This window comes from Micromys minutus (genome assembly GCF_963924665.1).
Source record: "Micromys minutus genome assembly, chromosome: 5".
NCBI classification, from domain to species: Eukaryota; Metazoa; Chordata; class Mammalia; order Rodentia; family Muridae; genus Micromys; species Micromys minutus.
The window spans coordinates 61,612,811-61,627,580 of record NC_137974.1 but is presented as its reverse complement, the minus strand read 5'-3'; the positions used below and the strand labels follow the sequence as shown (position 1 = coordinate 61,627,580).

The window sequence follows — 14,770 nt, the reverse complement described above, 5'->3', positions numbered from 1 at the left end:
TGGGCCCTCTGTCCCAGCTGGTGGCTTTTTGGGATACACAAAAGGTGCTTAGACCATGCACCACCAGGAACAGCAGAGATCCAAGGAAAGAGGCCAGATACAAGGGAAAGGCAAGAACCAATCACTGACAACAAGATGAAAAGAGAAAAGCGAAACAACATACCCCAGAGAAACCAAGACAACCTGGCAACACTAGAACCCAGCTCTCCCATCACAACAAACAGCAGAATGTCAAACACTCCAGAAAAAGAAGACTCAGACACGAAATCATACCTCAAGACGATGATACAGATTCTGAAACAAGAATGGAAGGAAAAGCATAAAGAATTAGAAGCTTTTAAAGAAGAAACAAAAACACTCAAAGAACTCAAAGAACTAGAAGAAAACAGAACCAAAGAGATGAAGGAATGGAAGAAGGAATTTAAAACGGAAATTGACACAATAAAGAAAACACTAAAAGAGACAACCCTAGAGGTAGAATTTCTAAAAAAGAAATCAGGAGTCACAGATGCAAGCATTTCCACCAGACTACAAGAGATGGAAGAGAGAATCTCTCAGGGGCCGAAGACAACATTGAAAACATAGAGAAAACAGTCAGAGAAGATGCAAAAACCAAAAAGCTCCTAACCCAAAATGTGCAGGAGATCCAGGACACAATGAGAAGACCAAACTTAAGGATAATAGGAATAGAAGAGGGAGAAGAATATCAACTAAGAGGAACAGTAAATATCTTCAACAAAATCATAGAAGAAAACTTCCCTACCCTTAAGAATGAGATGACCATGACATTAAAGAAGCCTTCAGAACTCGAAATAGGTTGGACCAGAAAAGAAATTCCTTCCAACACATAATACTCAAAACACCAAGTGCCCAAAGCAAAGAAAGAATACTAAAAGCAATAAGGGAAAAAGGTCATTGTAACATCTAAAGGCAGACCAATCAGAATCACACCAGATTTCTCAACAGAGATTATGAAAGCTAGAAGAGCCTGAACAGACATCATGCAGACCCTAAAAGAGAACAAGTGGCAGCCCAAGCTGCTATACCCAGCAAAACTATCAATCACCATAGATGGCGAGACGAAAATATTCCAAGACAAAACTAAATTCACACAATATCTGACCACAAACCCAGCACTACAATGAATTATAGGTGAAAAACCCAATACAATGAGGGGAACCACCTCATAGTAAAAACAAGAAAGCTTATAAGCAAGAAAACAAAAAGAAGAAAGACAGACACACCAGCACAATTCAACCTACCAAAGCAACAATAGCAGGAAACAGCAACCACTATTCCTTGATATCTATTTACATAAATGGACTCAACTCCCCAATAAAGATACATAGGCTATCAGACTGCATACATACACAAAACCCAGCATTTTGCTGCATACAGGAAACTCATCTCAGAGACAAAGACAAACACTATCTCAGAATAAAAGGTTGGGGAAAAAACTTCCAAGCAAATGGCCCCAAGAAGCAAGCTGGAGTGGCCATTCTAATATCAAATAAAGTAGATTTACAAAGAAAAGTTATCAAAAAAGATAAGGAAGGACACTTTTTACTCATTACAGGGAAAATTTGTCAGGAGGAACTCTCAATCCTTAACATATATGCTCCAAATACAAAAGCACCCATATTCATAAAAGAAACCCTACTAAAGCTCAAAAATACATTTTACCCCAAACAATAATAGTGGGAGACTATAATACCCCACTCTCATCAATGGACAGATCATGGAAACAGAAACTGAACAAGGACACTGTAAAACTAGCAGAAACTATAAACCAACTGGAATTAATAGATATATACAGAACATATCATCATAAAACAAAAGAATACACCTTATTCTCAGCACCTCATGTCACCTTCTCAAAAATTGACCACATAATTGGACACAGAACAAGCCTCAGTCGATACAAGAAGATCTAAATACTCTCATGCATTCTTTCAGATCACGATGATCTAAGGCTGGTCTTTAATAACAACAAAGACAACAAAAAGCCCATATACATATGGAAACTAAACAATGCTCTATTAAATGATAGCAGGGTCAAAGAAGAAATAAAGAAAGAAATTAAGAATTTTCTAGAATTCAATGAAAATGAAAACATGACATACCTAAACCTATGGGATGCAATGAAAGCAGTACTGAGAGGAAAACTCATAGCTTTGAGTGCTTCTAAAAAGAAACTGGAGAGAGCATGCCCTAGCAACCTGACAACACAGTAGAAGCTCTAGAACAAAAGGAAGCAGAAACACCCAAGAGGAGTAGACGACAAGAAATAATCAAACTTAGGGCAGAAGTAGACCAAATAGAAACAAAAAGAACCATTCAAAGAATCAACAAAACCAAGAGCTGATTCTTCAAGATTGATAAACCCTTAGCCAAACAAACTAGAGGGCAAAGAGAGAGTATCCAAATTTAAAAAATCAGAAAGGAAAGTGGAGAAATAATGACTGAAACTGAGGAAATTCAAGAAATCATCAGATCATACTACAAAAGCCTATACTCAACAAAGCTGGAAAATCTGGAGTGTCACGCGCCCATGCTTCCCGCTGGTAGGAACAGGCGTGCAACAAACAAACAGATACTTCTGCGGATAACCTTTATTGTACAGCACTTTGAGCAGGGGGGCTTCTTGAGCAGGAAACTTCTCTCTGAGCCAGGGACTCCCTACTGGGTTCTACTGTCTAGGCGACCTCTCACGTGCAGTCTCCCACGTGCGATCTCTCTGTCCACTCTCTCTCCACGTGGGACCTCCCGCAATCTCTCCTATCAGGTCTCTCTCCACGTGGTATCTCTCTGCCATCCCTCCACGTGGGGTCTCTCGAAATCTCTCCACTATCTTCCTCTTCTCACCAAGTGGGGGAGAAATGCACTGCTATATATATATGCCTAGGAGACTCGTGTCACTACCTGATTGGTGCGCCCTCCAGTAACTCAATTGTATGCCCCGAGAGCGGGCTATGACATATGTGGCGCATGCGCATTAAGTCTCTTGGCTGGGCAACAGCTCTGTTTGCTGAGTTCTCGGTGGGAAGCCGGCACCATGTTTGGGTGTGGCACAAACGGCTCCCTACACTGGAGGAAATGGATGAATTCCTAGACAGATACAAGATACCAAAGTTAAACCAGGACCAGGTAAACCATCTAAATAATCCCATAACACCTAAAGAAATAGAAGAAGTCATCAAAAGCCTCCCAACCAAAAAAAAAAAAAACCCAGATCCGCATTGGTTCAGTGCAGAGTTTTATCAGTCATTTATTGACGACATAATACCAATACTCTCCAAACTATTCCACAAACTAGAATCTAATGGAACACTACCTAACTCATTTTTTGAGGCTACAATAAACCTCGTTCCTAAACCAAACAATGACCCTACAAGGATAGAGAACTTCAGACCAACCTCATTTATGAACATTGATGCAAAAATACTCAACAAAATCCTTGCAAACCGAATCCAAGAACACATCAAAACAATCATTCACCATGATCAAGTAGGCTTCATCCCTGGGATGCGGGGATGGTTTAATATGAGGAAATCCATCAATGTAATCCACCATATAAACAAACTCAAAGAAAAAAACCACATGGTTATCTCACTAGATGCTGAGAAAGCATTTGACAAAATCCAACATCACTTCATGTTATAAGTCTTGGAAAGAACAGGAATCCAAGGCCCATACCTAAGCATAATAAAAGCAATATACAGCAAACCAACAGCCAACATCAAATTAACGGTGGGAAACTTGAAGCAATCTGACAAAAATCAGGGACTCGACAAGGCTGCCCACTCTCCCCTACCTATTCAACATAGTACTGGAAGTTCTGGCTGGAGCAATTAGACAGCAAAAGGAAATCAAAGGGAAACAAATTGGAAAGGAAGAAGTAAAACCATCACTATTTGCAGATGACATGATAGTGTACTTAAGCAACCTCACTACTTCCACCAGAGAAGTCCTACAGCTGATAAACAAGTTCAGCAAAGTGGCTGAATATAAAATTATCTCAAACAAATCAGTAGCCTTCCTATATTCAAAAGGCAAACATGTGAAGAAAGAAATTAGGGAAAAGATACCATTCACAATAGTCACAAAAACTATGAAATACCTTGGTGTGACTCTAACAAGGCATGTGAAGGACCGGTACGACAAGAATTTCAAACCTCAAAAGAGGGAAATCGAGGAAGATCTCAGAAAATGGAAAGATCTCTCATGCTCATGGATCAGAAGGATCAACATTTTAAAAATGGCCATCTTACCAAAAGCAAGTATAAATTCAATGCAATCCCCATCAAAATTCCAAACCAGTTGTTCATTGAGTTGGAACAATCAATGTGCAATTTCATCTGGAATTACAAAAGACCGAGAATAGTGAAATCCATCCTCAACAAGAAGAAAGCATCTGTGGGAATCACTATCCCTGACCTCAAGCTATATTACAAGGCAATTGTGCTGAAAACTGCATGATACTGGTACAGAAATAGGCACGTGGATCAATGGAATAGAATAGAAGATCCAGAAATGAGCCCTCACGTTTATGGTCACCTGATTTTTGACAAAGGAGCCGTAAACATTCAATGGAAAAAGGACAGCCTATTCAACAAATGGTGTTGGTCCAACTGGCACTCAGCATGCAGAAGAATGAAAATAGACCCTTTCTTATCTCCTTGTACAAAGCTCAAGTGTAAGTGGATCAAAGATCTCCACATTAAACTAGGTACACTGAAACTATTAGATGAGAAAGTAGAGAAAACCTTAGAACTCATAGGCACAGGAGAAAATTTCCTGAACAGAACACTAATGGCTCGAGCTCTAAGGTCAAAGATTGACAAATGGGACTTAATGAGATTGCAAATTTTCTGTAAGACTAAAGACACTGTCATGAAAACTAAAAAACAGAGTGGGAAATGATCTTTACCAACCCCACATCAGATAGAGGCCTAATATCCAAGGTATACAAAGAACTCAAAAAGCTAGACACCAGAGAATCAAACAACCCTATTAAAAAATGGGGTACAGACTTAAAAAGTTCTCAATCAAGGAATATCAAATGGCTGAGAAACATCTAAGGAAGTGCTCAACATCTATAGCCATCAGGGAAATGGAAATCAAAACAACCCTGAGATTCTACCTCACACCAGTCAGATTGGCCAAGATCCAAAACTCAGATGACAACAGATGCTGGGGAGGATGTGGAGAAAGAGAAACACTTCTCCACTGCTGGGGGGTTTTAAGCCAATACAACCACTCTGGAAATCAGTCTGGCGGTTCCTCAGAAAAATAGACATAGTACTACCTGAAGATCCAGTTATTCTACTTCTACCCCAGAGACTCTCCAACATACAACAAAGATACATGCACCACAATGCTCATTGTAGCTCTATTTATAATAGCCAGAATCTGGAAAGAACCCAGATGTCCTTCAGTAGATGAATGGATACAGAAATTGTGGTACATTTACACAATGGATTACTATTCAACTATCAGAAACAATGACTTAACGAAATTCTTAAGAAAATGGATGCATCTAGAGAATATCATCCTGAGTGAGATAACCTAGTCACAAAAAGAACAGACATAATTTGCATTCACTGATAATGGGATACTAACCCCAGAAAGCTCTGAACACCCCAGAAACAACTCACAGACTGTGTGAAGTTCAACAAAAAAAAAAAAAAAAGAATATATTTTAATTAAAATAGAACTTTATCACATCCCCCTTTTCTCCCTACTGCCCCTCCTGGTCTCTCTCCTATCCCCTCAAATTAATAGCCTCTTTTCCTATATTGTTACATATATACATATGTGTATGTATATGTACACACAAATACTTAATTACAACCTTAAAAATGTATTCGTATACTTTTATGCAAAAATGCTGAAAATTTGTACATTTATCTTCGTTTTTAAAATAAAGTAAAGAAATTGAATTAAATTTTTAAAAAGATGTTTTATATAACACAATTGATCTACATAACTCATTTGATACCATCTACAATTTCAGCTCAATCAAGTTTCCATGAAAAATGTGAGTTATAAATTTTATAAATTCTCCAGTGTCTACAATAGACTATATTTAAAACAAAATAATGCATTATCAAAATAACATGTATTGTCAAATGTACCCTATAAATAAAAGTATGTGTAACTAAAAAAAAAAAAAAAAAAAAAAGAAAGAAAGAAAAAAAAAGAAAATGGCAGGTGAAGGGTGAGTGTCTGTAGCCTAGCAACCATCTAATTAGCATAATTGCCTGGTGCTGACAGTCAAACCATAAACTTAACTTCTGCTTTTCTCCTGATTGGTGGATGTTAGGCAGGGAGTGGGGCTTGTAGCCTGGTTGTGCAGATTAGAGGGGAAATAACCTGGAAACTGGTGTTAAAAGCTGTACTGGTTCAGGAAGAATAATCTGGAAATGCAGGTCTTGTTGGGGTTAACTTGGAAACTGAAGCTATGTACCAGCCTGTTAGTTTACTTGAATTTAAACTTAGTTCAGGTTTTCTAAAATGAAGTATGGACCCCCCCCAAAAAATGAGATTCGTCTCTCAGCTAGTGGGGACAGGGGGCATCAATTCTGAGAGACTACTTCCTATGGAATAGGGACATGGAGTTCCTTACTCAAATTTGATCTTCAGCATCAGGTTATCTCCAACCAAACAACAACCAGCAATTGGCGACAGCAGGAGAAGCAGCAGCAGCCACAGCCATTCTAGGTGCTCTCACATTTACATACATCCGAAGAAGACCCAGAATTCCAAAGGTCAAACGCTTACCGAGAAAATTTGCAGCTGGCAAAATCATGCCCCTGCTAGAGCACGAGGCAAATCATAGTCTTCTGCTGTGGATGGTCTGAAGCCCCATATCTCACACCTGAGATTACAACAAAAACATATCCCCATAATATTCCTGTGTTTTTAAAGAAACCAAAGTCCTCACTGCAGAGAATACGTATGAAGAAATGGGGAGATGAATGGGACTGGGGAACATGATACAAAACTCACAAAGAATCAATAAAATAAAAGGATTTAAAAACAGAAATAGAATCACCAATTAAAGAAAAGAATGCATAAATTTTATCATCTACTAAATTAAATACAACTCAGAAGGGTCATGAATTACTTACATTTTCTCAGCTGCTTGTTTGAGGAGATTTCCAAGACCCTCCTACATCGATTGACATAATGAGGATGATATGAGAATAATCCCTCACAGGCCAACTTGACATAGACAATCCCTCCTTGAGACTTTCTAACCAGGTGAAGAATAGGTAAAGATCATATCAAGTTACCAATTCTCTCTCTCTCTCTCTCTCTCTCTCTCTCTCTCTCTCTCTCTCTCTCTCTCTCTCTCTCTCTCTGTGTGTGTGTGTGTGTGTGTGTGTGTGTGTGTGTGTGTGTGTGTGTATTAAGACAGAGGGGGCAGAGACAGAGAAGGAGAGAGAGAGAGAGAGAGAGAGAGAGAGAGAGAGAGAGAGAGAGAGAGAGAGAGAGAGAGAGGACACACACACTACACAATGTGTGTTTTCTAATTTGTCAGAACCTTCATTGAAGTTGTTCCTAAAATTAACTATGGCCTTAGATAAAGATTATTTTACAGGGAAAGTGAAACAGACCTATTTCTACTCAGGACTGGATTAGAAAAATGAATAGGTTCTTGAATTGTCATAAAGGTAATACACATATGCACATTCACATACACAAACCTTTATGATAACACATTCTACATAATATATACACACATGCATATACATACACATGCTGTATGTGTGTGTGTGTGTGTGTGTGTGTGTGTGTGTGTGTGTGTGTGTGTGTGTTTCTCTCCAAGGCCAGAATGTTTTTAGATTGTTTCCAAGGATTTTCTCAAGAATTTCACTAAGAGTATTACCTACACCCATATCACTTTGAATTTTTCTCTTCTTGAGTATGTTCCTGCATCTTTATTTTTTACAGAAATGTTAATAGTTTCATCATAGTGACACTATTTCTTTGAATGTATAGTTTTCTACTTTTAAAACAGGTATTTAGAAGCTATGATGTGCCTCTGAGCATCCTGTAGGTCAAAATGGCCTGAGCCAACTTACATTTTGAGAAAGATTGTTTATTGTTTCCCTTACAACAATGTGCTGACTTATTTGAAAGCCCTAGGTAGATGCATGTTTGGTTGTATAGAATGAAACAGTATGCATTTCTTCTGTATAGAATTACACTGGCATAATAATATACATTACTTTTTAGAATTTATGATAAAAATATGTTTGAGGGCTTATCTGTAGTCATGAATTCAATTGGTGGTATTTGGTAAGACCTAAATGGGCTAACATTATAACTCAAGTGGGTAGAATTCTTGCCTAACATTAATAAGGCACTGGGTTTGATTGCCAGTACTGAATCATGTGGCAGGTTACAGCACTATAGAAGTGGTAATAGGAATCTTAAGAGTTCAAGGTCATCTCTGGCTATATAGAGGGTTGCGGCCAGCATTTGCTACATGAGACCCTGTCTCAAAAATAAAAGATGTTGTTAATGGGTGTGTTCTAGATATATTTAATGATCTAATATATTTTATATAAAAATAATTTTTTAGAATCAAAGTAACATATAATTCACTTTCCTAACTTTAAAGAATATGCACCCTAACCAGAATAGAACTTACCATGAGAAATTTTTGTTCCACGGTAAATTGGTTTGTGGCTGAGGACTTAAATAAGAGAATACTGAGTCAGGTGAGCTTTTAGGAAACAGAAAAGTGGCCATATAACTGGCCCTTCAGATATGGCTCTGAGACAAAGAAGGCTGAGCAGACCTTTAAAAGACTAACATAGGAAACAGTGAGAGATGCAGAAAATAGGATGAGCAAAACCAAAAAGAGATTGAACATGGCCGTATTTGTGAAGCCATGAACAAGCAACTGTTTCGAGGGCAGCCAATTAATTTGAGCTGCTAAGAAGTGACTAAATTATGTGAGAGTCAGAAGAATGAGTTTCATATAAATACCCTATAAAATACCTACACAACACCTATGAATAAGATAAAGCATGCCCTGTCCAGAGATATTTTCATTCTCTAATATATTTTAAATGAATACATAAACCTAACAGAACCATCAGCATTGTGCCACACATAGAGACTTTTATACTACATACAGCAAAACCCTGTCCTACATAGGCTATCTAATGTTCCAGTAAAATGACCATTAGCAAAGGCAAGCCAAATTTAGCCTCAGTGCTCTGGCTTTCCCCTCCCTGGTTACTACAAAGAAAACTAATGTCTTCATTTCCAAAGAGAGGTTCTCTAATTAAAGTCTTATTTCAATGACCCTAACTACTATCATAATAGATTATGTTGTCGAGAGAGTAAAAAAGACTTCCTCTTGGTCAATGAGTCTCACAGAAGATATGAATAGACAACCATTGTTGTTTGTTTCATTAAGTATTTTCAATAATACCATTGTTCAGCTTATAATTATATTGTGAAATATGAAAAATTGCCTCCAAAATATTTTTAGCCTACCTTTTACGCATCTGCAGTTTTCAGGACCCTTTCTACTTGTTAAAGTAACATCTTTCCTGACAGGACACTCAGTAAAGACACCAAAGACTTTATATTTGAGGTAATAGCTCTGTTGCTTAATTCCTATTAATAGTAACCAATAATTAACAACAGTTCCCCAAAGAGAGCCAATGTGCTTTGAAAATCAAAGATTAACATCATATCTACTTACATTTATACACTGTTAATCATCAAATAAATTTATGAAACATGGCTCATTAGCTAGTCATTTTAAATATTACACATGCTCTCCCTGCCACAAAGCTCCACTGTTTTGGGAAGAGAGTCAAACTACATATAATAAACTCACACATGGACTGAGGAGGTAGCATATGGCTCTTTCTGGTGAACCCATGATGTTGTTTAGAATAAAAGACCTTTTGGTTTTCCAATTGGCCCCTTGGGTGATTTTCAGCTACACTCAATTTTCTGACTTTGTACCATTAAAAAAAAAAAAAAAAAAAAACCCTAGTAGGAAAGTAAGTCTCAAATAAAAGGAAAGAAGGAAAGGAATGCTTGGGATTGCAGAGTCTACCACCAGTACCAACACAGAGCACTTAGAAAAGACTATAGCAATTCCAATTTCTTCATTAAAGCACTAAGAGCTGAATTGTTTCTTAATTAACTCCAGTATATAGGTAACACACAAGGTCCCTTGCCCATATTTTTGTGAACTAGGTCATTCTGTGTCCTTAAATGTCATTGTTGTCTAATGCATTTCTTAGAGAACAACCTAAGCACAGCTTGTATCTGCTTATGGGAACAGTTTATGTTTAGGATTGCTATGCTTACAACAGGAAAAGAAATAATCTATAAATATTTCCACCCACTTCTAAAGTGAACAGTTCATATATTCTAGGTGATGGTTGACAGATCAAATTCAAGAAAGTGGAGGAAAAGGGGAAATTACAAATATAGTCTAGCATCTTTGCTTTCTTCTTTTGCCAGTAAGGAAGTGATTCTTTCTTAAAACCTGTCAGTTTCTTGAAAGTAACCAGGTGTACCACACTCTGAGAGGGTGCTATACATTTATTTCTTTCCTAAGAAGGACTGAAGCTTTCTTTTTTCTTTCTTTTTCTTTTTTTTCTTTTTTTCTTTTTTTTGGCCTTTGTTTTTCTTGAGCTTCATATAGCCTGTGAGTTGTTTGGGGTGTTCAGAGCTTTCTGGGGTTGGTATCCAATTATCAGTGACTGCATATTATGTCTGTTCTTTAGTTACTGGGTTACCTCACTCAGGATGATGCTCTCTAGATGTATCCATTTTCTTGGGAATTTCATAAAGTCATTGTTTCTGAGAGCTAAGTAGTACTCCATTGTGTAAATATACCACAATTTTTGTATCCATTCATCTACTGAAGGACATCTGGGTTCTTTCCAGCTTCTGCTATTATAAATAGGGCTGCTATGAACATTGTGGTGCATGTGACTTTGTTGTATATTGGAGTGTCTCTGGGGTATATGCCCAGAAGTGTAATAACTGGGTCTTCAGGTAGTACTATGTCCAATTTTATGAGCAATCGCCAGACTAATTTTCAGAGTGGTTGTACCAGTTTACAACCCCCCCCCCAACAGTGGAGGAGTGTTCCTCTTTCTCTGCATCCTCGCCAGCATCTGCTATCATCTGAATCATTAATAATCCAAGAGATAAGATAATAGCCTTGTGGCAATTTTTGATATTCACAGATAATTATGCTTAATCTATATCCAACAAGAAACCTGTTTCTATGTTACATTCTGTCCTACATGTACTACATGCTTATGGTTACTAGTAGGATTTCAATGCATGCTATCAAACCTCTAAAAGAATTAAGTACTGACTAAAATATCATATAATGTTATGACCAAATGCCTTTAAAAATCTGTATATGTATCCCTCTTCTTTTAAAAATAAAGTGGTAAGAAAAAAAGAAAGTAACCAGACAGAGCTGAGAGCACATACCATATTTTCAAGCAATATTTGTTGACTAAACCCTTTGCCTATTTACCCTTATATACAATATACATACATACATATACAGATATATGTAACATATACATATATATATATATATGTATATATATATATTTAAAGTGGTGCACAGAGATTTGTTAGAAAAAAAGATTACTTCATCTACATACATGAAACAAAGGTTTTTGTTCATTAACCATGGAAACAAAAGTTTCTAAGGAGCCAAGAGAAAGCATTTTGTGATACCTCTAGGCCTGAAGGTCTTTTATGTGACCTAGGAAAGCATTTTTCACTTGCATCCATTGTCTACTAATAAAATACCTGGGGCTGGAATGATGGCTCTGCAGCTAAGAGAACATAATACTCTTGCAGAAGAAAAATTTAATTTCCAGGACCCTTATGATATGGCTCACGACCACCTGTAACTCCAGTTCGAGGGCATACAATGTCTCTGTTCACCACAAAGACATGCACACACATATTTTTTAAATTTACATTTATGTTTAAATTCTTGAGAGGCATCTCAGAAGATGGCTCAGTAGATGAAGTGCTTGATGCTCAAGCAAGAAGATCCTCATAACCTATGTTTAAATACCAAGTGGGCATAGAAGCTCACCTATGATCTAGCATAGGATGTCTAGAATAGGCTGGCTAGTGGGATATGCCTCACTGGTGGGTTCTGGATTTGATTAAAAGATCCTTCCTCAAAAGAATAAGGTTAAAGAACTATTGAATAGGATCAATGACATCATCCTTAAGCTTGCACATGCATGTGCCCCTACCCATGCATCCACAAGAAAGAGAATAAATACCTAAAGAAATCATATGAATTGATAATGACTAAGCTATCACAACTCTCTAACAATCATCAACTATTTAAGATCATCTTGTAATTCTATAAATCAACACACAAACTCATTTAAAAGAACTGTGGGTACATCCGCTAAACAATGTGCATTGCTATTTAAGATGCAGGTGACAGCTTCCACTCTTGACTGCTTATGGTTAATTTAGGAAGACGGTGCATGTAGGGAGAGAATATCATGTGGATACTGCATTGTCTTTACAACTTTTTAGGTAAATATCATATATAATAAATATTTTATTTTACATAGAATATCAATAAGTTCAGTCTTTCCTTGAATGTAGACAGGAACCAAATATTTTCTCTGAGTTGCTAATAACAGAAACACAATACTCTGAAGAATAGAATATATACATTTAGCATCAATAATCTATATGAAATCCACTTGAACCATAGGAGGGAATAAAAGCAACTATTTTTTTTTCTTTCTCTTAACATTAGGTCATGGAACTAAAGGAGTATTTGAGCTTCTGTCTGGATGGCGGAGAACCAAAGAGAATTTACCCTTCAAAGACAGAGTAGCAGAAGCCTATTCTGATGTGATGGTCACCTACACCATGACCAGTTCCCTGTACTTCATCACGTTTGGTATGGGTGCCAGCCCGTTCACAAACATAGAGGCAGTGAAGATCTTCTGTCAGAATATGTGTGTCTCTATTCTATTGAACTACTTCTACATTTTCTCTTTCTTTGGCTCTTGCCTGGTCTTTGCTGGACAACTTGAGCAAAATCGATACCACAGCATCTTTTGTTGTAAGATCCCTTCTGCAGAATACCTGGACCGCAAGCCTGTGTGGTTCCAGACAATAATGAGTGATGGGCACCAACAGACATCCCATCATGAGGCAAACCCCTACCAGCACCATTTCATTCAGCACTTCCTAAGAGAACATTACAATGAGTGGATTACCAATATCTATGTGAAGCCATTTGTGGTCATCCTGTATCTCATTTATGCCTCTTTCTCGTTCATGGGGTGCTTGCAGATCAGTGATGGAGCCAGCATCATCAACTTACTAGCCAGTGACTCCCCGAGTGTTTCCTATGCTATGGTTCAGCAAAAATATTTCAGCAACTATAGCCCTGTAATAGGATTTTATGTCTATGAGCCCCTCGAGTACTGGAACAGCAGTGTCCAGGAGGATCTTCAGAGGCTCTGTAGTGGGTTCACTGCAGTGTCCTGGGTGGAGCAGTACTACCAGTTTCTGAAGGCGAGCAACATCAGTGCCAATAACAAGACCGACTTCATCAGTGTCCTCCAAAGCTCATTTTTAAAAAAGCCAGAATTCCAACACTTTCGGAATGATATCATTTTCTCCAGGGCTGGGGATGAAAACAACATCATTGCATCTCGCTTATACCTGGTGGCCAGGACTAGCAGGGACAAGCAGAAGGAAGTCATAGAAGTTCTGGACAAGTTGAGGCCCCTGTCTCTCTCAAAGAGTATCCGGTTCATCGTGTTTAACCCTTCCTTTGTTTTCACAGACCATTACAGTTTGTCGGTCACCGTGCCTGTCCTGATTGCAGGCTTCGGGGTTCTCCTGGTGTTAGTCCTGACTTTCTTCCTAGTGATACATCCTCTGGGAAATTTCTGGCTAATTCTCAGTGTCACCTCAATTGAGCTGGGTGTTCTGGGCTTAATGACATTGTGGAATGTCGACATGGATTGCATTTCTATCTTGTGCCTTATATACACTTTCAATTTTGCCATTGACCACTGTGCACCACTGCTTTACACATTTGTACTAGCGACTGAGCACACCAGAACACAATGTATAAAAAGCTCCCTGCAAGAGCACGGGACAGCCATTTTGCAAAACATTACTTCTTTTCTTATTGGGTTGGTCCCCCTCCTCTTTGTGCCTTCAAACCTGACCTTCACACTGTTCAAATGCTTGCTGCTGACCGGGGGTTGCACGCTTCTGCACTGTTTCGTTATCTTACCTGTGTTCCTAACCTTTTTTCCTCCTTCCAAAAAGCACCACAAGAAAAAGAAGCGTGCCAAACGAAAGGAGAGAGAGGAGATTGAATGCATAGAAATCCAAGAGAACCCTGATCATGTTACCACAGTCTGAGGGTGGAGACTTTCTTTTCCAGTGTTGCACAAGGATGCAGGGCTAGTAAGGCTCAGACCTCAGCTGCTTGGGCTGGCCAGGGGTAACAAGGCAAGTCAGATCAAGAGCACATTATTCATGACGCATCCAAGGGTTTGCTTCTTCCGGGGGAAAAGATAATAAAAGGCGGTAAAGTTCTTCACAACCTTGTGCTCCTTGAGAGATAATTTTCCCGACACTGATCTTAGAGCTTTTCTGAGAAATGAATGGATTGGTGTGTTAAGATGGAAGGGCTGAAGGGTTTAAAGATTTTCAGAAGAATGGAGAAGAGAGAATAGGAGGTCTC

At 38.2% G+C, this 14,770-nt stretch overlaps 1 protein-coding gene across 2 annotated transcripts in view; it reads left to right on the top strand.

The window, feature by feature from the left end:
- The window catches only part of PTCHD4 (patched domain containing 4), a gene marked incomplete at both ends in the record, with an annotated part of 192,188 nt that extends 177,743 nt beyond the window's left edge, over nt 1-14,445 (top strand). For both annotated transcript variants that reach the window (XM_080916678.1, XM_080916677.1), the window contains one exon: nt 12,812-14,445. In XM_080916678.1, coding sequence (XP_080772804.1) covers nt 12,812-14,445 — 1,634 coding nt within the window. The remainder of the gene's footprint in view (nt 1-12,811) is intronic.
- Nucleotides 14,446-14,770: the final 325 nt, after the last annotated feature.